The sequence below is a fragment of the Balaenoptera borealis genome (genome assembly GCF_965194805.1).
Source record: "Balaenoptera borealis genome assembly, chromosome: 1".
In the NCBI taxonomy this organism is placed as follows: Eukaryota; Metazoa; Chordata; class Mammalia; order Artiodactyla; family Balaenopteridae; genus Balaenoptera; species Balaenoptera borealis.
In genome coordinates this window covers 146,672,944-146,698,488 of record NC_138860.1, presented here as the reverse complement: position 1 = coordinate 146,698,488, position 25,545 = coordinate 146,672,944, and the positions used below count along the sequence as shown (strand labels likewise).

General features: G+C 46.3%; 1 protein-coding gene across 25 annotated transcripts in view; it reads right to left on the bottom strand.

The window, feature by feature from the left end:
- LOC309613193 (uncharacterized protein) overlaps positions 1-25,545 on the bottom strand; it is a 170,446-nt gene that overhangs the window by 134,976 nt on the left and 9,925 nt on the right. For 22 of the 25 annotated variants that reach the window (XR_014235547.1, XR_014235548.1, XR_014235553.1 and 19 more), the window contains one exon: positions 2,535-2,596. Coding sequence is in view for 1 of the 25 variants with exons in the window: in XM_082359736.1 (XP_082215862.1) it covers positions 2,535-2,596 (62 nt within the window). In the remaining 24 variants the exon portion in view is untranslated. Of the gene's footprint in view, positions 1-2,534; positions 2,597-3,117; positions 3,799-16,475; positions 20,766-25,545 lie in introns of those variants that run through there. The other 3 variants (XR_014235568.1, XR_014235569.1, XR_014235574.1) reach the window with 3 other exon arrangements.

Here is a 25,545-nt window from a genome sequence, read left to right as displayed (position 1 = left end):
GGATTAGGGCCCTCCCTAATGACCTCACTTTAACTTAATTATCTCTTTAAAGGCCCTATCTCCAATTACAGTTACATTCTGAGGTACCGGGTGGGGGGTGGGGGTAGAACGTCAAAATATAAATTTGGGGGGAATACAATTCAGCCCATGACAGATAGAATAATGTTTCTAAATGTCTGCATGATGCCTGGCACATAGCAGACACTGACTAGATGGCAGGAATCATGGGCATCGGTATCACGGGGAAGAATTGTGGGGTAAAAGACCACCAGTTCTCTCTCATGTGCTTTAATGGACAAAGCGGGCCATGAGGCACCCTAGGTTCTAATCCTGCCTTGCTGCCTGGACGACCTTGGCAAGACCTTGGTACTAACATAGAGGATGCACCCCCTAATGTCTACATCCCTTTCCTTCTCACATATTTCTATTGTATAAATAGAGAAAAATGAAGTCTCCAGCTCTGGCCACTCCAACAGTAGGGCAGGAAAGAGGCTAAGCTTCTGCCATTTTCAGAACGAGCCACACCAATGCTCACAGAGGACTTAGCATCCTGCTGCTGCTCTGAACACGTAGTTGAAGCACCTCCAGAAAACATTCTCTGCCTTACCTCTCCCCTACTGCCCTCCCCAGCAAGTGAGAGACAGCATTTTTCCTAGAGGCCATCAGTTATAATATTATCAGGCCTTGAAGACATAACTTAGGGAGCTGTCCTGATAGGACTCAGTGGTGCCCAGGTCACCCGATGGTATCTCAGGCCAGATTCATTCATCTGGCACCCTTCCCTGCCCTGTCTGGCCCTGGCATGTCCAGGACAGCTGACCCTCCAGGAGCAGCTGTCAAGGCCGGAATATCATCTTTCAAGTAGCTTTCCCACCGTGTGGTTATTCAATGAGACACTAAAGAAGTTGTTGGTTTGGGTTGTTTTGTAAAGACTATCTCAGCATATCCTATTTGCAACGTGAGCCCGGGCAGTTCCTACAGGCTGGGTTTAGTCTATTGTATTTGCTTCCTCTTTGAGTCCAGTCGTATCAAGATAGTGATGCCAAAAGAGATGAGTGAGCAGAGGAGAGACGCTGAAGTGGCACTTTGGCACAGCAGGAAAAAAAAAAAAAACACAAATGGGTTTTGAAAAGGTACTAATTGATCTTTAGGCCGGTGAGGCCCTATTTGGGGGTAGCTTTTTGTGCTCCATTCCGAGCCCCGTATTTTGTATTGATTTTCAAAGTGACCCATGCTCATTGCAGAAAATGTGGAAAACAGAAAAAGGTAAAGAAGCACGCACACACACAAAACCCATAAGCCCATCATCTTAAGATAATTGTTGAGATAATTGTTCTTAGTGTTGGGATGTATTTTACTCCAATCTTACTTCTCGTGGAATTGAGATCATACTAGAGATAAAGTTTTATATCTTGTTTGCTTTTTTTCAACTTTATTGATGTATAATTGACATATCTTGCTTGTTCTAATTAGCATTTTATCATAGGTATTTTTTTCAAGAAAAATGTAATGTCTGCATAACATTCCACTAAATTGATGTATCACTGTTACTTATCCATTCTCCTGTGGTGAGTGTTTAAGTAGGTATACTGCTGTCTGTTTTATTATGAATGGCTTTTCTTTTATAGGTTGGGCTGTTATAAATAATGCTGCCTTGGACATCCAAGTACTTTATCTACCTTTTACTGACATATCACATCCTTAGTTCATATTCTGTGTTCTTAAAAGAACCCTGAGAATTAGGTAGTATTTGCATGTAATAGATGAGGCCAGAGATGAAACACAGCTAGTAAATCCAGACTGAAACAGAGCCCACCTCTTTAGACCTCAAGCCCGATGTTCTTTCTACTACTCTGTGATTCATATCACAAGGTGAACAACAGACACATGAACCATCTGACAGCCAGGTCGCATCAGGAGGAGTCGGAGGACCCAGGAATTCTACACCTGGAGGAGCTAAGACCTAGAAAGCAAAGATGTCATCCAGCATCAGTCAGGATGGCCGATTGGTGAAAAAGCAAGCAAGCTTGTCCTGAGCAGCCACAGAAGGCAGAACTAAAACATCTATATGGGAGTTCAAGATGATTTCCATTCAATATAAGAAGAAAGTGTGATGCCATGAGATTGACATAAGATGGACTTCACTTTGAATCCTTGCTCTGTTACTTACTGGTTGTATGAACTTGGGTAAGTCACTTGTGTTCTGTGAAACTCAGATCCCACAAATTTAAACCGTGTGAGGTTGATCTGAGGATTAGAGGTAATGTGCATTTAGTATATAGTTTGGTGCACAGCAGGGGCTCAAAAACGGTCACTATTTTGTTAACACTAAATTTCGGCTGTCCAGCATGGAACGGGCCACGCTGGATGTTCAGGCAGAGGTGGGATATCCATCTGTCCAGTGGTTAGTGGAGGCAGCAAGGTTAAACCAGGCGATCTCTAAGTTACATGGTAAGAAAAATGTGAGCCAGAGTTAGGAGGCCTGGACCCAAGACCTTGCTCCATTACTTAGGAGCTGAGGCATAAGGACTTACCTTTTCCGGGCCTCAGTCACCTCGTTCGTAAAAATGGGAGTAACAACGCAATCCTCAGTGGGCTGTTAGAAGAGAGAAATGAGATTGTTGATATGCAAGCACTCGATAGAACTCCAAAAATTTCCACTAAAGTCCATTCATTTTATGATTATCATTCCAACTCCACAATGCAGTGGCTCTCCTGGGGTTGCATGAAGAAAATAAACTGTGCTCCTGATAAAGCTGCTGGGGGAATTCTCTGGCGGTCTCTGGGGTTAGGACTCCGCGCTCCCACAGCTGGGGGCCCGGGTTCAGTCCCTGGTCAGGGAACTAGGATCCCGCAAGCCGCTCAGCATGGCCCAAAAACACCTGCTGGCTTCCAGCCTCCGCACCCTTCACAGCCGTACCTTTATCTTCCAATGCTGTTTAAAGAGGGAGCCAGCCAGGATGACCAGTGCACGTCTGGAGTTTGGAGGGGCTTACGATGCTGCCTGTGGACATGTCTTTCATCCCCCAGGAATGTCTGTGGTATTTACAGAGCAGACAGTACCTCGTCTCCAGGACTAGGTCAGAGACCATCAGGACCCTTCCCCAGCCCCCTCACCTCTGGGTGTGGGACACTCGCAGGCTTTGGACAGCTGCCGCTTTGGGCTGGAATGCTGTGAGCTAGGCCTGACATATGTTCCACCAATTTCCTTGGGAAAGAAAGATCCCAGAGACGCAGCCTGCATTCATCCACCTAATATCAGCGACCCCAGGTGTCTTTGGGGTTTTACATCTTCATTGGTTGTAGCAAGTAACTGGCGCCCTTCACTCAAATGCCCATTATGTGAGGCCAGACATTCCTGGTCCTTGGTGCTCAGACTTCCATCCATCACTTAGGAATGGACAGGACTTGCATTCAGAGGAAGAGGTGGCTTGTAGCAGCTTCACCCCAGAAATTCTGATTAGGTGTCTTCTTAGCCAACATTACCTTTCCTCCATTGAAGTCTTGGGATTTATATCAACCCCCATCAGTCTCCTTACAGCAGAACTGGGCAGTTGAAAGCTCTGAAGGCAGGTAGACGTGATCACAAATACCAGTTCTGGCATTTGTTTGTGACATAAGGCAAGCTGTTACGTAGATTAAATGAGATAGTGTATAATAGACCCTTAGTCCACTGCCTGGGCCATAGTGAACGTTCTGTAATTAGCTGTCCCTTAACTGTTGTAGTAGCTGCACGATCTTGGGCAACTCACATAGCTCTTTTGAGCCTCAGTTTCCTCATCTGGAAAAATGGATCATCTATAAAAAGTGATTAAAAAGAAAGGAATAAGTTTCACACTCAGAGCAGGCTAGGTTCATTATCTACGTCTTGCACGTAGTAAACTGTGTTTCCTTGGCATGTTGTTTAAGGGAACCTCAGAGCTTCAGCTTCCTTTTCTATAAAGTACAAATAATAACACCCATTTTTCAGGGTAGCTGGGAAAATGAGAGATACTATCTGGAAAGTTCCTAGCATGAAGAGCAGCTATGACATTATTCCTGTTGGGCGACTGGCAGCATGATTCCTACTTTAATTTGGAATGGTAGTGATTTAAATTTGGCATCTGAAGCCACTGCCTCTTCAAAGGGTGGAACGGTGTAATCGCCAGCCAACTCTGCGGCAAGCAGACACGGAGGTAGTTGCTGTGGGGGCAGCACATGGGCCACATAGGTTAAATCGGAGCCAGGCTCAAATTACACAGGCAGCCGCCAAATGCTTTGGTGGGGGAGATGACCACTCTCCCATCTGTCCTTCCCAGCCTCTCCCTGCCCCGTTCAGGAGTGGAGAATTCCTCTAGAACTGAATTCACGGAGGAGCCAAAATAAAATAGACTCTTGACCTCTAGTTCTCATCCCATCCTCAAGCACCATATTTACCCTGGTCTTTCATCACCTAAAAGCAGCTTTGTCATATGACTCCCAGCTCAAAGAACTTGAGTGGATTCCTAATATCTCCCAAATGAAGTTCAAATTCAGAGTCTTGAATGAAGTTCATAAAGTTAAGGTCTTCTAGAATTTTCCACCACTGATCCCAAGGAAAGCTCATGGTACGGGGGGTTGGGGGTGGGGGCGGCTCCAGCCTCTAGGAGTCACACACACCTAGCTGAAGCCCAGCCCATGCCATGTACTGCCTAAGTGGTGTGGACCAAATTTCCTGGAAGAAACAAGTCAATATTCCTCAGGCACTACAAGACGAGGCTTGGTGCTGGGCACCTCTGTATGTTATTCCTGTTAATTCTCACGACACCTGTGAGGTAGAGATTCTTACTGTCTCCATTTTGCAGTTGTGGGGACAGAGCCCAAGATCAAGCAACACAGGCAGAGTCTCTGAGCTCCGTTCCTTGTGGGTGGAATGGGGACCGAGGAATGCTTCCCCAAGGAAGTAGGAGGACTCCGCCCAAACACTGTGAGGTGTTTGTTGTTGCCAACATCGCCTCGGCTTGAGCGTCCGTACTCTCCCCGGCTTCACCATCCTTTCTTCTAGATCAATAGCTATAGCCATAGAGACCAGCATGGTGTCTCGACCTAGTATGGATTTCATAGAAATTTGCACATGTTTTTTGGAGCCTGGACTCATCACCAGGTTCCCATCAGAAAGTAAGGAGCAGGCAAGTCCCACCAGCCTCGACTAGAGCTGGCCTCCTTGTTATATGTTCTCAAAGTGCCACTGCATTTTCCTTATAGTTCTTATAATTATACACAGTGGGAACACCGAGGCTGAGGAGTTCACGTGGGCAGGACGTGTGTCTAATGTGCTCATCGCTGCATCCTCAGTGTGGCTGATTTCTAGGTACTGGTTGAACAGATGAATTAATAGGACTGCTTTCCCTGGCAGCAGTGTGTGTGCGGTATCAGTTGAACCAGGAAGAAGCACTTAGGACAAGTCATGTAGGTTCACGTTGATGCAACTCAGAATCTGCTGGCCTGGGTTGAAGTCACAACAGCAATAAGGAGACGAAAGTAAAAGGTTAGTTACGAATTCCCAGGAGAGCAAATGTTCAGCCCTCGAGGACTCAAGTTCAAGTTCCACCACTGCCCAGACTCATCGCATGACCTTGAGAGGTGCCGCCTCCCTCGCCTGACATGGGAGGAGACTGGATCAGGGGAGCTCACAGCACACTTCCAAGTCTGATGTACACCTGTCTCCACTGGCTAACTCCTCTTGCTCCAACTTTTAAGGACATTTTGAAAATAGCTGAAACTGTGTCCAGAATTTTAGAATATTAGAGGCAGCTACTGAGGGTAAAACTCATGTTGACTAACCACCCACCTCAGAATGGTGCAAAGGTGTAGGATATTGGTAATTCAAAAGGGGAGACAGGCCCTCTCAGTGTTAGGGTTAGGGTTTTAATATAATCAGAAGGGTCTCAACCCCTCTCCCACTCTCTTTTACACACACACACACACCCCCCAAGGTAATCCTGTTACCTACCTGGACAAAAAGAAGAAGACGACAAGGGCTTGGGAGAGGGAATTGCTATTTTCTAGCCTGTCCTTTCCCTCCTCTCCTGGTTTTTTTTTTTGTTCAAAGCTTAGTTCAGCTGAGCGCTAAGCATCACAGCATCCAAATCACCTGGCGTGAGGGGTTGCAAGTCTGTTCAAATGCAGAGTCCTAGGCCCCGCACAGATCTTCAGAATCAGACCTTTTGCACACATTCCTCATGCCCCCTCCCCACCTCCTATGCTCACGAAGTTTTGAGACTCACTGTGTAAATGTTGAACCCAATTTGGGCGCTATTCAAATGTGCCACGTACTTTACACGGTAGCATGAAGCGTCTGAAACTGTCAGTATTCAACCCTTTATGACCTTCAGAAGTGGCAGTTTCATATGGTTCAACCTAATCCATCGGTGTCGTTGATAGAAACCTCAGCACAACCTTCCAGGTAGGCATAATTATTCCTGGTTTACATTTAAGAACACGAGGCTCTCAGGGGTCACGCGTCTTGATGAAGGACACACGGGCATGGAAGGAAGGTGTGGGATTCAAACAGAGGCCTAACGTCCTCACAGCCCACGTCCGCCCCTCTGTTCCTGAACCTTCGCCTCTGCTCCTCGGGACAGCGGGAACACTAGACAGATGTGCACTGCGTGTGCCCCAGTGTCCTAGGTTGGCGCCACCATTGGCTCAAAACAGGGCCACGCGTTTGTCCCTCGAGGCCTGGGCTGCATGCGCAAGTTTTCAGAAAGCTTTGTTTCTTGTCAAAAACTCAACTGATGTTTTTCCTGGAATGGCTTTTGGAAGGGAACGTGATTGCTGATTAAATATGAAGTGGTTTGAAGCCTAAGTGTCTCTCTTAATAACGTAATGTTTACTCCTGATCATGAAGGGGTGCCAAGTGGCTGTTTCCTCGGGGTTATTTACATGTCCCAGTCTCCAACACCCCCTTTGCAAGCTGATGCTGTGACCCTCTTTGGGTTTGATGCCCCCTCCCGCAAGGGATCCATGCCCTGAAGTGGCCCGAGGGCTGGGAGGGAGGGAGCACTGCTGTCTCCAGAGACATCAGCTCTGCTGGCTGAACCCCGAGCCCGAAGCTGCCCTGCTCTTGCCCGGAGGAGGGGGACGCAGGAACTTACCCACTCTCTCCTGCCCCTGTAGCTTGGGACCAGGGGACCCAAATCTGTGACGCTGTGGAGGGAGTCCTGGAGGAAGGTGGAAGGAGAAGAGCAGCTTTGTCTAGAAGGGGCTCCTATGTTACATCTATCATCCCTTTGAATTCCTCAAAGACCCCTCAGTATGGTCACTCCTGTTGCCATCTTATAAACAAGAAAAATCAAGACCCCCAAAGTTAATACTTTCCCCAAGTCCACACATAATTTGAGCCCAAGACTGTCTGATTCCAAAGCCTTTGTTCATTTCCAGAAGGAAGGGGGAGGCAGGAGGGAAAGGGGACTTATTTTATGCCAACCACTGTGCTAGGTGACTTCCTTTTCAGGATCTTCTCTGTTCCTTCTATCGTTCCTGTGAGGAAGGTATAATGATGCCCATTTCAGAGGTAAGAAAACAGAGGTTCGAGGTATCAGAGCGTTTGCCAAGGCCATAAGGCAGTAAGTAACAGAACCGGGCCACAGCCCAGGCTTGCTTCCCACTCCCCTACCCCCCTCGGTGACAATGAGCCCCAACGTCTGGGTCTCTTCCTGACCCTGCCACTAACTGGTGTGTGACTGGGGGCAAACCACTTGCCTCTCTCAACCTCAGTTTCCCCTTCTGTATCATGAAAAGGCCTCCCAGGTTTATAAATGTGAGACAACGGAGGCCCCTCAGAATAGTTTCTCTGTGTTGGAGAGATGACCTGGCTCCTGGTTGGATTATAAATAAATATTGTTTAAGTAGCTTGTCCTTGAGCTGTCTTTGTAGAGGGGAAATATCTCAGAAGACACCAAAAGAGTTTATGTCGGTTACTAGGGAGAGGCTGGGAGTGGGATGGGGGTGTGGGAGTGTTTGGGAGAAGCAAGAAGCTTCAAGAAAACCTTGGAAAGCCCCTGCAAGGGCTCTCATAGTCACATCACGCAAGCAGGGCAGGAAAAGTGCAGGTGAGCTGGGGCTTACGTGAAGTGATTCTGTGCTTGCTTAGAAGGAGGGGGCTATATCCACCTGCCTACAGCAAATGTACTCCGAGGTCATCACCCTCAATCTCTTCACCCTTGTCCATGCCCCCCAACATGTGCCAGAGTCGGGCTTCATGAGCCCCCTGCAAACTTTCAGTCCTGGGGCCACAGTTAGAGTAGAGGCTACCAGAGACTAACCTCCAGAAAGGAAAGAAACTAATTTGTTGCAGTTCAGCTGTATACCAGGCATATATTCAATGATAAAAGTAACTAACTCTGCAGTAATTTTTTTTTACATAATAGTAAGAAATAATAGCAATTAAAAAGGACGATAAGAACAAATACAGTAATCAACACTTACAGAGTTCTTCGTGCCAATATGCAGTTCCCTTTGCACGCATTGTGTTAATCCTTACAACAACTCAATAAAATATTTACTACTACTGTGTCCATTTCACCAACACAGCCCCCTGAGGCTCAGAGAGGCTTAGTCACTTATACAAAATCACACAGCAGGTAGCTGGCAGATTGGGACTATGAACCCTGGTCTGGTGCCTGCTCTCCATTACACCTCCTGGGGGAAATGCCTCAACTCTCCAGTCTTTCCCTTTATTAATGGTGTCACCTTGGTCAGAGCATTTAACCCCTCTGAATCTCAGTTTCCTTATCTGTAAAACAGAGTTATGTGGGGACCAAGAAAACTAGACCCATTCTCGTATTTAGCCCATCAATCCACCGCCACGTCTGGGGCTCCTTTCGTGTGTCTGAGCTGGGGTCCAGGGTTCAGGAGCTGAATGAGAATGTCCAGTGACAAGAACAAAAGACACAGAGGCAGCCAACCAAAAGGCAGCACACTGAGCGTTCTTAGAGAACCGTTTGCCACTGGATAAGAACTGGATAAATGTTCTTATGAACCTTAGGTGAATTATTATTGTCACTCTTCATTGGCACATTAAAGGCTCATTTCCCCTCTGGTCTCACTGCCTGGGGCTCTCCCTTTCCATCCTGTATTCCTCAGATGGATGTCTGGGCCAACAGAACTTGTACTTGCAAGTTGGTTTCAGAACTTGCGACACGTTGGGCTTTTTTTTCAACCCTTCAGGAGCTTATAGCCTGGAAAACCCCAAAGGTGACTCAGAGACTTTCAGGGAAAGTGACCAAAGCTGAGGCCTCTAAAGCCCCTGGATTCCACTCGCTCTGCAGCTCCCCCCTCCCAGAACAGACCCAGCCAGAGCTGAAGCACACAGACCTCACTCCCTGGGGCAGCCGAGGGCGACGGTGCCCAGACAGGGGCCTCCACATCCGGGCTCCACTGCCCCTCGGCTCTGTGTCAGTTGTGGATCCCTGGGCAAGTCCGCCCAAGTTCAGTGTCCTCATTGTAAAGTAGGGATAGAATTTCTAGACTCTCCCGTATGCTAACACATATATAGGAAATCTAAAAAAAAAAAAAAAAAAAAATGGTTCTGAAGAACCTAGGGGCAGGACAGAAATAAAGACACAGACGTAGAGAATGGACTTAAGGACACGGGGAGGGGGAAGGGTAAGCTGGGACAGAGTGAGAGAGTGGCATGGACATATATACACTACCAAATGTAAAATAGATAGCTAGTGGGAAGCAGCCACATAGCACAGGGAGATCAGCTCGGTGCTTTGTGACCACCTAGAGGGGTGGGATAGGGAGGGTGGGAGGGAGACGCAAGAGGGAAGAGATATGGGAACATATGTATATGTATAACTGATTCACTTTGTTATAAAGCAGAAACTAACACACTATTGTAAAGCAATTATATTCCAACAAAGATGTTAAAAAAAAAAAAAAAGAATTTCTAGACTCTCTTCCTCCCAAGCCTGCCGTAAAAACTAAATGGGAAAGTACAGTATTGTGCAATGACACACCTGTCACAGAGAATCCATTTATCGTCAGTGAGCATACACTTTGTGTCACCAGCTGACCATAATACCTAATGTTGGGACGTCCCTGGCGGTCCAGTGGTTAACACTCCACATTTCCACTGCAGGGGGTGTGGGTTCGATCCCTGGTCGGGGACCTGAGATCCCACATGCTGCACGGCATGGCCAAAAAATTTTTTTTAAAAACCTAATGTTTTCTGGGTACCAGTTATTAACCAAATTAGTTAATAACTCCATACATTAGGTTCCTTATATTAACTAAGTTAACTTATGTAAAACTAAGTATGACATATATGAGTTAATATTAACAGTTATATATATACAGACTTAGTTAATATACGGAATTACAAAAATACTCAGTTTTACATATATTAACTAATGTAATCCTCACAACAACCCTAAAGGTAAATATTTTCTATATCCCCATTTTACAGATGGGGTAACTGTTCAGAGGTTAAGTGACTTGCTTAAGGCTCCACAGACACAGCTGAGAAGTGGAGAGCTGGAAATGAACCCAGGAGGGACAGCTCCAGAGTCTGTGCCCTTAACCTCTACTTACTCTCCACCAGCAAGATATGGGGTCCACATATCTACCTACCACATCTGGTAGGAAAGAAAGACAGGTAAGCAGGCAACTGCAGTATCATGATTCATGCTGTGGTGATGTGGGGAGTACAAACGGACCTGTGGAGCTAGAGGAGGGGCTCCGACTGAGCCTGGGGGTATCAAGGAGGGCTTCCTGGAGGAAGCAGGTACAGAGTAACAAAGTGATCCTGGTGGAAACTCCAACTGTGGAAAAGCTCTGGGGTGAGAAAGAGGCTGGTCAGTGTGACTAATAGGAAGAAGTGGACACATCGGGTGCAGGGGTGAGACCAGCTGGGGCAGAGCATATAGGGCCTTGTAAGCAGTATGTATCAGGCAGGGTCACAGCAGGAAAGAGACAGCGCATTCACTTGAGTGACTTAAGAAAAGTGTAAGAAACTTTACACAAAGTGTGGCCAGGGAGCAGGAAAATTGATAATGGATGCTGCAGTGCTCATGGGCTAGTAGCCGGTGCCACCCTGAAGCCTGAGGGGGCCAGAGCAGGCAGGGTACAGGGAAGACAGTGACAGGAGCTGTGGCCTTTGGCAGAGGGAAACAAACCTCTCCCGGGAACCTGCAGGAGGGAAGCAGGAGGTCGGTGCTCTGACCGCTCTCCTCCTTCCCTCCCATCTCCCGGGGCTTCATTGGCTGAACCCAGCTAGGAACATGAACATGGTGGGCCCATTGGGTGTCAGGGTCCTAGGAGGAGAAGGGAGGATGGTGGCCTTGCAGGGGACAATCAGAAGACATCCTGGCCCAGGGCTTTGTTACTTATCCTGAGGACAGCGAGGAACCAAGGAGTGACACTAGATCTCCATTTTGGAATGATGACTCTGATCACAAGGTGAAGGAGAATATGCAGCGTGTGAGACCAGAGGCAGAGAGGCCAGTTAAGAGGCTGCAGCCAGTGTTCGGTGGGAGGCGTGTGGCCAGGAACCACGGCAGGGGTGTTTAGGATGAAGAGACCTGGACAGGTCATAAGTTAAGAGGCAGACCTTTCCTCTCCCTCCCCCCACCTCCACTGTGCCACACCTGCACAGGCACATGCACACATGCACACACCACCACCTCCTCTCCGAGCACCCTGGTGCAGTCACAGGCTGCGTCCTCCATGCCTCTGATTCACATTCGACTGATACCTGTTGAGCATCCCTGGTGTAGCTGCCACCAGGCAAGATGTTCTCACCCTGATGTTTCTTTCACACGTTGCACAGATCTGCGGCCTGGGCACCGTGCTCTCATCTTACAGAAGTGCAACGTGAAGTTCAGATGAATCCAGAGACTCGTTCAAGGCTCCCACAGCAAGGACACTGCATAGCCAGGACTTGAACCCAATTCGGCCTGGTCCTATCTTTCCACCTCCTCTCTCTCTCCTTTCTCTTGCCCTCCCCTCTTCCTGGCAGGAGACCTCCAAGTCTTACATGTTGACCTCCCAGGGGTTTCCTTGCTGAGGGGCGTCCTCCCCCGTAGAGTCCCCAGTAGACAGAGTTGAGTATAAAGGCATCTTCCCACTGCCACAGGAAGCCTCATGCATTGCCAGAGCTTTGCAGGCCTGAGGTCCCAACCCCAGAAGGTCTGCTCCCCCAAGTCCCCAAACAGAGGGTGCCGCCTGCTATGGAGTGGGTGATGATCACTGTGAGGTTTTATACGTGGAGGGTGCTTACTTTATCCAGGCACTACCTGAAGGGCTTTACCTTGAATCATCACAAAACTCCATGGGGTGTGAACGCTGAGTATTCCCATTTTACAGATGAGAAAACTGAGGCACAACAAGTTTAAATAAATGACCTAAGGACACAAAGACAGTGAGTAGCAAGGCTGCCACAGAACTCAGGCAAGGTGGCGCCATAATCTGCTCACTTCATTTCCTCGTGTGGTTTTTGTCTGAGCTGGAAAGTCCCAAAGCACACCCATAACCACCTCTCATCTTGAAAATGAAGAAAATGAGCCCCAAGGAGAGGGAGTGACTTGCCCAGTTCAGTGGCAGAGCCTGGACTACAGCCCCTGACCCCCAGTCCAGTGCTCCTCCCGCCTCCTGGCACTGCCCCTCCTCCAGAACCTCTGTGTGCCCCTGGCTGGAAATAGGCTGAGCTTCTGCGTAACAGCTTGATTATGCTGTGGTGAGCTCTCCCCTCCAGGAAGCCAGTTTACGGGACATTAAAGCCTCTTGCTAATGACCTATATTCCTCACATTCAAACTGGAGCTTGGTCAGGTACTCCCAAGTGACTCCTTGCAGGGGTCATGAAGTTTTTGGCTGGGGAATAACCAAAGCCAAATATTCCCAGAAGCAGGAAAACCCCTAGGGTCCCATTCCTCAGCACCTCCTCAGCCCACAAGAAGGTTGCCCTACAGCCAATGGAAGATATTTTCTTTTCTTCCTGAGACGCTCACGGATAACACTTGGTTAGCCCGGGGTTACCAGCAGCTCCTAATCACCCTTACCCCACAGCTATTCTACAGATGAAAAGCTGTAGGATGGGCATGTCTTTATCCAAAGCCCGTGTTGAACCCGTGGGGAAACCGAGGTCATCAAGGAGACGGGACCAGCTCCACGTTACATAGTGGGGCCAGCAACAGCCAGAAGCAGGCTGGAAACCCCACCCGTCTAGCCTGAATCCTGCTTCTTTCCATCATACCTTGTAGGGTCCGCTCAGCATGCCCAGAGTAAATCTTTACTATAAGTGTTTTATATGATTCTCAAAATTCTAAACAATTGTAGATATCCCCCGAAAACTTACTTGTAGAAATAAAGAAAAAAATAGCTCAGGAAATAACTTGTCTCTCTCAGCCCTTACTTAAGCTGTTTACTCAGAATTACCAGGCCAATTACCAAACTGTCTCCTTTCCTCCCCCAGGGGGTTTGAAGGAGGTACATTTAATTACCAGGCCAATTACCAAACTGTCTCCTTCCCTCCCCCAGGGGGTTTGAAGGAGGTAAATTTAGGACATCACAATGAGTTCAATGCACTAATGTTTGTGAAGTGCTTCAGTTTACATCCGCCTTGTGAGGTGAATGCATGCCTATTGCAAGAGAGACAGCATGTGCTGGCCGTGTTTCCACTGGACGCTGGAATGAGAGAACCCTTGGGGTGAGACCCCAGTCCCAACACACAAGCTGTGTGACCTCAGGGCAGCCATTCGTCTTCTCTAAGCCACTATTTTCTCCATTTTACAAAACGGACATCATACCCACCTTGCAGATGAATGAGATAAGGGCCCAGCACATTATAGCACTCAGTAAATGTTAGCGTTGCTTATCCTTGTATCCTCTGCCAGGGACCACATTACCAAAAAGGTAGTTAACCCTGGGGTTTGCTATCCCATCTCAGGCAGAAAAATATAAATGAACATCAGAAGGGTTTGAGAGGTTCCAGATGACAAACCCATAATGGGAGCTAGATATATTCAGGATGGGCACAGCACTCTGGTTAATCTAATTGGAATGAATCCAGGTCTTAACGTGGGAGCTACTGGGAAGATGCACTATTTTTTCCTGCAGGTTCAGGATGTGAACCTGAAGAATGCAGGCCTGGCGGTGCTGGCCGCCATCTTGCCAGCGTGGAGGAAAGGAGGCCTGAGAGAGGAAGAGAGATGGGGTCCTGATGACATCCTTTGACCCCTCCCTCCAACAAGTTCTACCCCAGACATTTAAATTGTATGCACCAATGCATTCTTTTTGAGTTGCGGAGAGTGTCCATGGCTTGCAAGTAAAAGAATCCTACAGGTTCACCCATTGGCCTCAAGGGATGTTGAAAGATCAGGAGAGACACTAGCCCACTGGGTAAGAAGAGTTGGATGGTCCCATTGGAATGAGATACACAGGACACTTCAGGCCGTTGTGGAAATGTTCTACTTCTTAAACAGAATAGTATGTATGTAGACTTTTGTATGTTCCTCTTTGTGCCTTGCATGTATGAAAAATCTCACGACACAATTTTTTTTTAAATTCTACCTGCATAAGTATAGCTTGAAACAACCTTTCTAGAGACAATTTGGCAATACATATCAATTACAATGCACAATTTATCAATGTTATTAAATTACCAATTTAAAATGCACATCATCTCTTTTAGCCCTAAAATTCCTCTTCCTATCCTAAGAAAATACTAAAATGCACAAATCTTTGTGCACAAAGATTTATGTTCCACACAGTTTATCATTTTCAAAAATTAAGAACTTAGGAGTTTTATCAATGAGGAATTGAGAAAATTAACAATAAATCCTTACAATGGAATATTTATGTAGTCATGAAAAAGAACATAGTAGATTTGTTTTTGCATTGACAGGGGAAAATATATATAATATAAAGTTAAGCGGAAGGGGTGGGGAAGAACTGTGTATCATTTAGATACTTAGTGTCCAGGCACCAGTAACAGAAGACCTCATCACAGTGGCTTAAAATCACAGGGAGTTATTCTCCAATGTTAAGAAGACCTGGAGAAGGACGATGGGAATGGTATGGCTATTCCTTTAAGTTATCAATGCCTCAGCTACTCTCTTCTGGTCCCCAATGTGTGGCTTCCAGCCTCAGAGTTCCCTCACAGCCTAAGATGACTGCTGAAACTTTACCTTCACATCTGTTTTGTAGGTCAAAAGGAGGCAGGAAAAAAGGCTGAAAAGACACACCTCCCATCTCCATCAGCCTCTCTTAAGCAACCTTCTTGGTGCTGCACAACCTGTCTGCTTATATACTATTGGCTAGAACTTAGCCCCCTGCACACACATTGCTGGAACAGAGGCTGAGCAATGTAGTCTTTATTCTGGTTGGCAATGTGCTCAGCTAGAGATCAAGATTCTGCACTAAGGTTTGTATGTGTGCGTGTGTGTGTCTGTGTCTGTGTCTGTGTGTGTACATACAATGCAACATATAGGTTTATATGCATACAGAATAAAGTCTGGAAGCACATACACATAACAAAAAATGGTTATGTCTGGGAAGTCAAATTAGAGAGAATTCTTTTACTTGCTACTCCACATCATACTGAATTAACAGAATTATTTTCAACCAACTTTTACATTATTTTTGAAATCAGGAAAAAGAAACGTAAATATACCTCAGTTTTGAAGAAAAAAAGAGCTAACGGCGTTAAAGTCCTATAATGTAAACTTCAGTGTGCATTATGTAATTAGCAACAATACTTTATGCCAGGGTTTGAGTATATGCATTTATACTCATGCAGTTATTAAGCGTTCTTAGAGCCTTCAGAGCGTAGTAGGCATTGAATAAGGGAAAGGGCAAAAACAGAACACAGAAGACATGGAAACCTCCTCTGATCTAAAGAAATTAGAATCTACTGATGATACTCTTATCGTGATTCAGTGAAGACTTCCTTTTACAAACATTTCACCTCCCCATGAGATTCACCCAATGAACATTAATTGAGTGCCCACCATGGGCCAGGCAGTTTATTAGGCCCTTTCCATCTTTCTCATTTAATCTTTAACAAAAACTGTGGCAGGCAGATACTACCGTCCCATTTCATAGACGAGGAAGCCAAGCCACAGAGAGACGAAATAAGTTTTTTGTTTTGGTTTTTTTTGGTACGTGGAAGACCCGTGTTTCCTGGACCAAGAATCAGTGTGTTGGGTGTCAGTGTTTTCTGCAAGGGTTGTGACCTGAAACTTTTTAAAGAACCATCCACCTTTTGGGGAAGCATTTCTGAACTGTCCATTATCAACCGCTTCTTCTTGGATACCAACATGAAACACCTGTTTGCCAGTTGGAGCAGTCCTTTAGTTGGATGCACCTCTGGATCCAGATGAAACATTACATCGTCTTCCTTCTCCATCAGGTGTACAGTTTTTAAACTATCACTGGCATTTCAAGTCTTCTGAAGACAGTATGGCAGTATACGCGTGGTCCATAGCACAGTAAAAGCAGCATCTAATAACAGTTTTCATTGTAGAAGGTTTTCAGATACTTGAATAAATCAGATCTTTAATTGAGACCCTGTTGACGACAGCTGGTAATGCCTTTCCCACCTCACCTCTAGTGCTGACCAAATGTAGCTCAACACTAGATCTCCCTGACTTCAAAGCTCATCCTTTTTCTACCCCACTGGAGGATACCTCCAAGTTGAATCAGCCCCAGCTCCTCCTCCAGAGGCCAATGGATGATGAATGGCAAATAATCCTCACCCGAGTTCCCAGTCTCCAACCTTAGGAGCCTCAGAGTCTAAGGCTTTCTAAAATTAGGTTGATCGCTTCCTTCCTTACCTCCAGTCAGTTTTAAATATAAGCTCTCCTATCCATCTTCCTTACTTGCTGACGTTTCCTCTGCGCTTTCATGGACCATCAAGACCCAGCAGTATTTTTCCTATTGCCCTCTTAGCTTCCTTTGGGAGTCTGACTTCTTACTCATTTTGGACCCGGTGTCTCGTGAACCTGTAAATGGTCTTCCTTACTAACTCAGCTCTGACGCAAGTCAGGAAGGGCCTCCCGTGTTTTAGTCACCCCTCAGGGACAGGCCTCTGGATGTCATGCAGCCCCTCCAATGTATCTCCCATCAATTTCCCGGAGGCAGCTGGTGTGGTAGAAAGAGCTTGGGCTTTGAACCCAGATGGACTTGGTTTGAATCTTAGCTGCACAATAATTCTGAGTCATGATTTCCTTATTTCTAAAACGCAGGTGATAATACATCTTCTCCAGCCTGCGCGTGAGGGTTAATTGAGATAAGTATTTTTTTGCCTGGCACATGGGAATCGTTTAATAACTTTTGTTATTTATCTTACCTCCAGTTTTCTTGATTGAAAATGCCCCAAATTCTCATCATATAGCTAAAGAATATTAACGTCAATTATAATTAGGCCAACAGTTAACACGGCATAATCATTAAAAGCAGGGGCTCTAGGAAAAACTGCGTGAGTGTGAATCTCAGCTGCACCACTTAGTAGCTATGTGACCTTGGGCATTTACTTAAACCCTCTGAACCTCAGTTTTCCCAACAGCAAAGTGAGTTTTACGATCGTACCCACCTCATGGGGTCAGATCACTTAGAATAATGCCTTGCCCATCATAAGTGCTAAATTTGTGTGCGATATTATTGTTGCTACCATGCATTGAGCTCTTGTTAAACGCCACAGTCTCTGTTAAACTCTCATGCATTCTCTCGCGTTTTCACAATGACGCAGGTCATACGATCCCCACTTTTGAGCTGGGGAAACTGAGGTTCACCGTGGGAGGATGACTTACCCCAGATCCCAGAGCTCATAGGTGGCAGAGGTTGGATTCATGACAGGCAATCAACACCAGAGCCCTTTTCACTCCGCTCTGAGGTGACAGCCATCTGACTCCAGCTTATTAACCAAGAAGCCCTCTTGGCTTTTTCCCAACTTCCTATCCTGATATCTCAGGGACATTTGCACATTAATCTTGGTTTCCTTTGCTATTTATGTTCTGTTACCCTGCCCATGCTGTATCACAAGGGTTGATTAATCAGAAATTGTGTCTCAGTGGTTATGACCCTAAAGGAAATGTACCAGAACCCCTGTAACCATTACTGATCTCAGGTCATGAATGATAGGCTGTTTATCAGAGGGCAGAATGCAGCCCATTGTTGGGATGTAAAGAAAAGATGACCAGGTTAGAGGGCCTCGTATAAGACATGGGCCTCTGGGACCTGCTGAGTAAGCTGGTGCGCATATGGTTCTTGGTAAACAGGATGGTGTTGGCCCAGATTGCTAACACTCGGCTCTGCCATGCTGTGAACTGAGATACATCAGAAGCAAGGACGCATTGCCACGGAGATAGCAATGCATCCACCTAACAACCAGTAGAAATTAAAATCGTAGCATCTACCTCTGATTGGGTGCTTCCCATGTGCTAAAGAAGAGGTACACATACCTCCTGGGTGTCAGCTCTTACCAGGCCCTGCCTTGCCCTTGAAGCTCCAAGAATCCCAAGCAACCCAGAGTTCCCCAGAGGCACCATGCTAATCCCTGCCTCTGTGCCTTTATCCATGCATTCCTTCATTCAACAAATATATCCCGACTATCTACTATGTGTGTTTTTTGGGTGGAATTGTGTCCCCCCAAAATTCATATCTTAAAGTCCTAACCTCCAGTACTTCCGAATGTGAACTGAATTGGAAATAGGGTCATTGAAGATGTAATTAGTTAATATGAGGTCACACTGGAATACAGGGAATTGTGTCCTTATAAAAAGAGAAAATTTGGACACAGGCACACACACACACACACACGGGGGTAATGCCACATGAAGATGAAAGCAGAGAGCAAGGTGATGTGTCTACAAAACAAGGAACACCAAAGATTGATGCAAATCACCAGCAGCTAGGAGAAAGACACAGAACAAATTCTTCCTCAGAAGAACCTCAGAAGGAGCCAACCCTGCTGACCCCTTGATCTCAGATTTCTAGCCTCCAGAAACATGAGAAAATAAATTTCTGTTGCTTTAGCCACCCACCCTATAGTACCTTGTTACTAATACAGCATCAGACCTGAAGGGATGGGGATCTGGCACTGAACAAGACAGGTGAGGTCCCTGCCCACATTGAGCTTACCTTCCAACAGAGAAGACAGACTCTAAGTACACAAAAATAAATATACTAGGACTTCAGGTCATGATAAGTGATGTAAATGAAACTAAAGCAGGACAAAGGGATAGAGAGTGACCAAAGTGCTCAGAGAAAATGCCTGTGAGGAGGGGACATTTTGAGCAGAGGCCTGAAAGAAGTGAGGAATAAGCCATGCAAAGTTATGAAAAAAGAATATTCCACGTTGGTCCCTTTGTCTGGACAGTGGTCTACCTCGCCTGTGCCCTCTCCCAACCCTCCCAGTACCTGGCTGATTCATCCTTCTAGCCTCAGCTCAGATGCCACCTCTTCTAAGGAGACTTTGCTGACCCACAGACTAAGCTAAATGCTGGGCTCCCAAACACCTGGAGTACATGTGTGTCCCTGAACTCCTTGTTTTATAAGTTTTTTGGTTAGTTTTATGTCTCTGTACCTAGATTGTGCTTTCACAGAGGACAGGATTATGTCCTATTCATTTCTGGGTACCCAGAGGTCAGCACAGAAACTGGTGAACAACAGGTGTGCAATAAAGTTTAGTGGATGGATGGTTGGATGGATGGATGGATGGTTGGATGGATGGATGGATGGATGGATGGACTGATGGACAGATGGGTGGATAGAAGAAGAGGTGAATGGAATTACATTATTTATTCCTCACTACAACCTTGGGGGATAGTTATTATTGTACTCATGGTACTGATGAGGAAATTTGGGTCTCACTGAGGAGGGATACTGGCTATTCACACTATTCCCACTGACCACGTTCTAGGCCACAATTCAACTGGCCCAATTCAAATTGTCAAAGGAGCTGGCTGAGCAAAGTCACCAGTTGGGCCCAAGTTCCTTGACGTGCACAGTCCTTTACATATTTTACCCTCTGACATTTCCATTTGTTCCTCACAACAGCCTGAAAGTACCCAAATAGGATAATTATCTTTATTTGACAGATAGGAAAATCCTAATTCAGGGAGGTGAGCTGAATTGCCCGGGGTCTCAACAGCCGGCAAATAGAGCGAGGACTCCCAGCTCCCTGCTTTTTCTATTCATGGTGCTGCCACCCCACCTCACTGACCCTCAGAACCATATCTTAGATTCTTGGACCTAAGAGGACTCGGACTTCATCTAGGCCAACCTCTTACAGACAAGGAAGGAGTGGCTCAGGGCTGGCAACCCCTATGCTCACCATCCTTCCCTCAGGCTGACCCCATTTCACTCGCTCTAAGAAAATACCAGAGAGATGCTACTCTGTCCAAAGACAACAGGAAACACCTGTCCTTTAAAACAAAATGAACAAAACGCAAAACAAAGAAAGAGAAGAGGAAACCATTATCTAGACAGAACCCTAAAACCCGCTTTTCCCTGAGAACCGCACGCTCTTCGTCAAAGCCCCTTTCCCTTTAAGACCGTAAGATTTTCTGGAGGATTAAGTTGGAGGAGGACAGAGTAATGATAAATCCACGAACCACAGCAGCCCCTCCGTCAGCCCTTTAATGAGAAACACGTGGAGGTGGAGGGGCACGGAGGCAGGGACGGACAGGGTTCAAGAAGTTCCCCCTTGCTGGTGTGGTTGGAGGGTGGTTGTATCTCTCCAATGGCTCCACATTCCTAGCGGGAAATGGCAGGGAGCAGGAGTCCCGCTGCAGCCAGCAGCCTGTGGGTCAGCAAAGGTGACTGGTGACTTCACTCCCACCATCCACATTTCCCAGCAGCTCTCTGCTCTGTTCTGGGCCTCTGTGCCCAGTTCAAAGTTATGGATTCAACCCAGAGAGGTCAAGGTCAGATCCAGGAGCTGCAGGCAGCCCCAGTCCGCCATGTGAAGAGAATCAAGCTTACAAAGCATTTTGGGGTATAACATCTCAAAAGTGGTCTAAAACTGAAGGCTCTTCTTACCCCAGGAAGCCTGCTTCCACCCCTGTGTTCTCAAATACACCAACAATATCCACCTCTCATTCAGGTGGAAAAAACTCAGTCCCTTCATTCCATCCTTGGATCATTCCCATAGTCAAATGATGAACAAAGGCAGCTGACCTTACTTGAGACACATCTCCCCAGGAGCACTCCCTCCCCATTCCTGGAGCACCTGCCCCAGATCTGGCCTCATCACCTCTTGCATTGGTATTCTTATTGGAGCAGGCCCTCCCTCCCCTGACAACCTACCCCATCTGTTGGCGTGATCTTCCTGCACAATTAACCTGATCAGGTCAGACCCCTGCTCCAAATGCCGGGTTCCTGTTTCCCTTGAGATACATCCGGACTCTTCATCAGGGGACACGAGGCCCTGCGTAACTATAACCAACCTCACCTCCTCCTCTCCTACCACCTCCCATTTTTCTCTCCGGCAGCTCTCAACTGCTTGTAGTTACAGGCACACTGTGCCATTTACATCTCCATTCATTTCCTCATGTTATTCCCTTTTCCTGGAATGACTCTCTTCCCTCACCATCTCCCACCCGCTATTGCCCGGCCTTACTGCTACTCATTCTTTGAGGGCCGGCACAGGTAATCATCTCCTGGAGGAAGTTTTGCCAGTTCTCCCTCACACCAGGCCAGTCACCCAGCTGGGGCAGGTGCCTTCTCCATACTCCCACAGCCCCCTCTTGCTACACTGTGCTCCCAGAGTGACAGCCACCTGTTCATGTCCCTTTCTTCTGACTCCTCCTCAGGGGCCAGGGTTCTGTTTTACTTATCTCCACATCACCAGCTGCTGGTTAAAGCTCTGACAAAAAGTCAGAACTCCATAAATGTCTAGGGGCTGAATGAATGAATGGTTGATGGACTTGATGTGACTTATGAAGGAAAATAAGGAGTCCAGGAGAGTTCCAGGTCAGAGGCTACAACAAGGGGCTGGATATTGATGCTTTTCATAAGATTGGAAATGAAGAATGAAGGTTTAGAGAACAAAGGGCAACCCCCACTGGGTAGAGACGTCCACTAGGCAGTTAGATCTATGTACACATCTGGAGTTCAGGAAAGAACTTATCTGCATTTGGGGAATCACTGCAGTGGTAAAATTGCTCAGAGAAGGGTCTAGAGTGAGAAAAAAACAGGGGAGGAACACTGGCATTAAAACATGGGCAGAGTCGTGCTTTGTGACCACCTAGAGGGGTGGGATAGGGAGGGTGGGAGGGAGACGCAAGAGGGAGGAGATATGGGGATATATGAATATGTATAGCTGACTCACTTTGTTCTACAGCAGAAACTAACACACCATTGTAAAGCAACTATACTTCAATAAAGATGTTAAAAAAAAAAAAAACATGGGCAGAGAAAGATAGTTCCATGTAAATAAGAGAGGGGGCATGGCCAAAGAGGTAGGAGCTACTCCATCAGAATGTGATGTCACCCAGACCAAGGGAGGAGAGCATTCCGAGAAGGGGATGACCAGTGTTTCCAAACGCAGCAGTCACCTCTTAAACGATGGGCAAAGCCCTTTATAATCTAGCCCTTGCCTAGATTTCCCACCTCATCCCCTCACACCATAGATTCCAGCCTGTCCGCATGGCTTAGCGTTCCCTGAATATCCTATGGCATCTCACCTTCCGGTACCTTTGTTCATTCATTTCCTCTTCCTGTAAGGTCCATATCCACCTATCCTGAAACTGTCATCACCAATCAAATGCCATCTTAAGCTTTTCCTCCTATAAAGCTTGCCTAACCTGTTGAGCACTCCTTCCCCTAGGCCTCTACTCTTCTGTGAACTTGGCTCTTACACATCACCTATAAGACTATATTTTTATTGCCATGCCTCTCTTCCCCCCAAGATTGAGTTGTCTGGGGGCACAGGCTGTCTATTTATTTCTACAATGCAGAGAGCAGACACAGGGTCTGGCATAAAGTCAGGAGCTCATATATTTTATTGAATGAGAAAGGCTGAACAAAATACTTTGCAAGTCAACATCACTCATAGAACAAATCAGTAGAAGTGCAAAAATCAAGATCCAATTAACTGAGGGTTTTCCTTTGCTGGGTTTTGGTTAACTGAAGTTCCCCTGGGCTAATGCCTAGATTGATGTTTTACAGAATGCATCGAATTTTGCCCTGGCCTATATGAGCTCCTGAATATAGTTGCAAATGAACTAATCTGGGTAGGAGGGATCACCTTCATGGGGTTACATAGAAACATCCATTTGTGTTGAGGCTGCCAAATGGGCTTTCCCTTAGCCCTGCACGGAGTGGGCCCCATAAATGTTAAATAATCATATTAACCATGCTCAACGGGGTGTCAGTGGTCATAAAAGCTGGATTTTATGGATGCTCCTCTGCATCTCCTGGTGGGTGGCTACAACTTATACAGGCCTGGTGGCCAGAGGTCTCCATACAGCCTGCATCTAAGAGACCTATACGCTTGGGTGGCTTGGATCCAATCACAAGCTGGGACGCCCAACCATTGATTGATTGAGGAAGGCCACCCACACTGAGCCTTCTGGAATCCATTGGTGAGTCACGGGCCAAAGGATTATGTCTTCAATATGGGCCATCGGGCCTGATACCAAGGCATTTCCTGCTTATAGCTTAGCAGAGCTGTCCTTAATGAGGGTGATGACCTGTAGGTCCAAGAAATCACCAGATGAGAGGAAAACCCTAGCCTCATTTACACCTCATGGGACATGGCTTCCTAAGTCTTTTCTGTTTGATTCTATATTCTCCAGCAGACCTCAGTTTATACTCATGCTATCATTTATCCGTTGTATTCATTCATTCCATGGACATTAGTTGAACACCTGGGCTAGATAGATGTTAGAAGCACAGAGATGAATAAGACATGGTTCCCAACCTTTTGGGCTAACACTAGAGAGATAAGTAAGAAACCATTCCCATGCAATGTGTTATGTATATATGGCCATAAAGGTAAGTACAAAGGGAAGAAAAGGGACCATGGAGGTGACATTTGTACTGAGTATTAAAGGATGAATAGAATTTCAGCTGGCAAGTGAAAGGGAAGAAGTGAGGGTGCCAGGTATCCAGGGGGGTGGAGGAGGCATTTTAAACAATTAGATACATAGAATGAGAGGGGTGCTGAAGTGGGGGTCAAGAGCAGGATCTCTGCCTCCATAATTCCAGGGATACCACTCACATCAGAGTCTACAGAGTAAGCTGGTGGTTATACGCACCTCATGGCCCTCATCAGGCGACTTGGGTTCAATGCCTGACTCTACTATTAGCCAGCTGTATGACCTTGGGTGATGCTCTTCCTGTTCCTCACTCCCTTCAAAAGTGGAATCAAGAAACTGAACTGGATGGTATCTAAATAATCTCTTCTCTCTAGACGCCTCTATGAGTCTGTGAATCCAGGGTGAGATGAAATGACGTAGGAGTTAAAGCTTGTCATTTCAGGACTGAATTAGGCATTGTCCTTGGAAATAAAACTCTAATCTTCCCCAAACTCTTGATTTGTGTACATTTTTTACATAATGTTGGTTAAACATTGATACATAAAATACGTGCGCAAAAAGGGAATTTAAAGATCATTTAACCCAAGATCAATGAACCCAAGTGGTTCATTTTTGAAAAGGTGAGACTGAGGCCCAGAGAAAGAAAATGATTCACCCAAAGGCACATGGTAGGTTAAGTCAGGACTAGGACTCGACCAGACTCTTTGCCCCAAGCCAAGCAGTTACCAAATTTGACCCTAACTCCTTCCAAGACATTGTAACTTTCTTGGCCCAAGTTTCAGGTTTATTAAAAAAAAAGAAAAAGAAAAAAACAAACAAAACAGAAAAAGAACCAGTATTCTATTAAGAAGCATGATGTTGCTAATGAAGGCTGCCTGCAGATCTTCCCCCATGCCTCTTGGACACCCTATTCCCACTCTGCTGGCTCCCAAACATCAGAGCATCCAGTTGACCAAACCTGCAGATCTAGGACCATAGCACACTTCCACCTAATATTTCCTTGAAATACAAGAATTCCAAACCCTTTTCCTCATAAGTAAATTAAATCTATGTATATATTCAAGTCACTTTACACATGGCCAAAATATTCCAAGCACCATCCACCCAGATACTCAAATGAGAAACCCGAGTATGATTCTAGCTCCTCTTCTCTCTCCCATTCTCTCCTCCTAGTTCCAAAACATTCCCTCTCTCCAACCTCACTGACCTACTTCATAGCCTCATCCTTTCGTACCTGGACTGTTACATTAGTCACCTAACTAGTCTCCCTCCCTCTCATCCATCTTCTTCCTCCTGCCACCGTGATGGTTTTGATTCTGCCCTGCTCAAGGGCAAACAAGGGGCACTCCCACACCTATCCAGTCTTAAGCATGGCATCTCACATGGTTGCCACCTTCTCCCACCCACCTTCACTGTTTATCTCTGCCTTTGTACTCCACCAGAGTATGTACAGTTATTATTTATTGTTCTACAGGTATGCTGGGCTATCTCAGTCCTCCACACCTTTACTCAGGCTGTTTCCTATGCCCGGAATGCTTC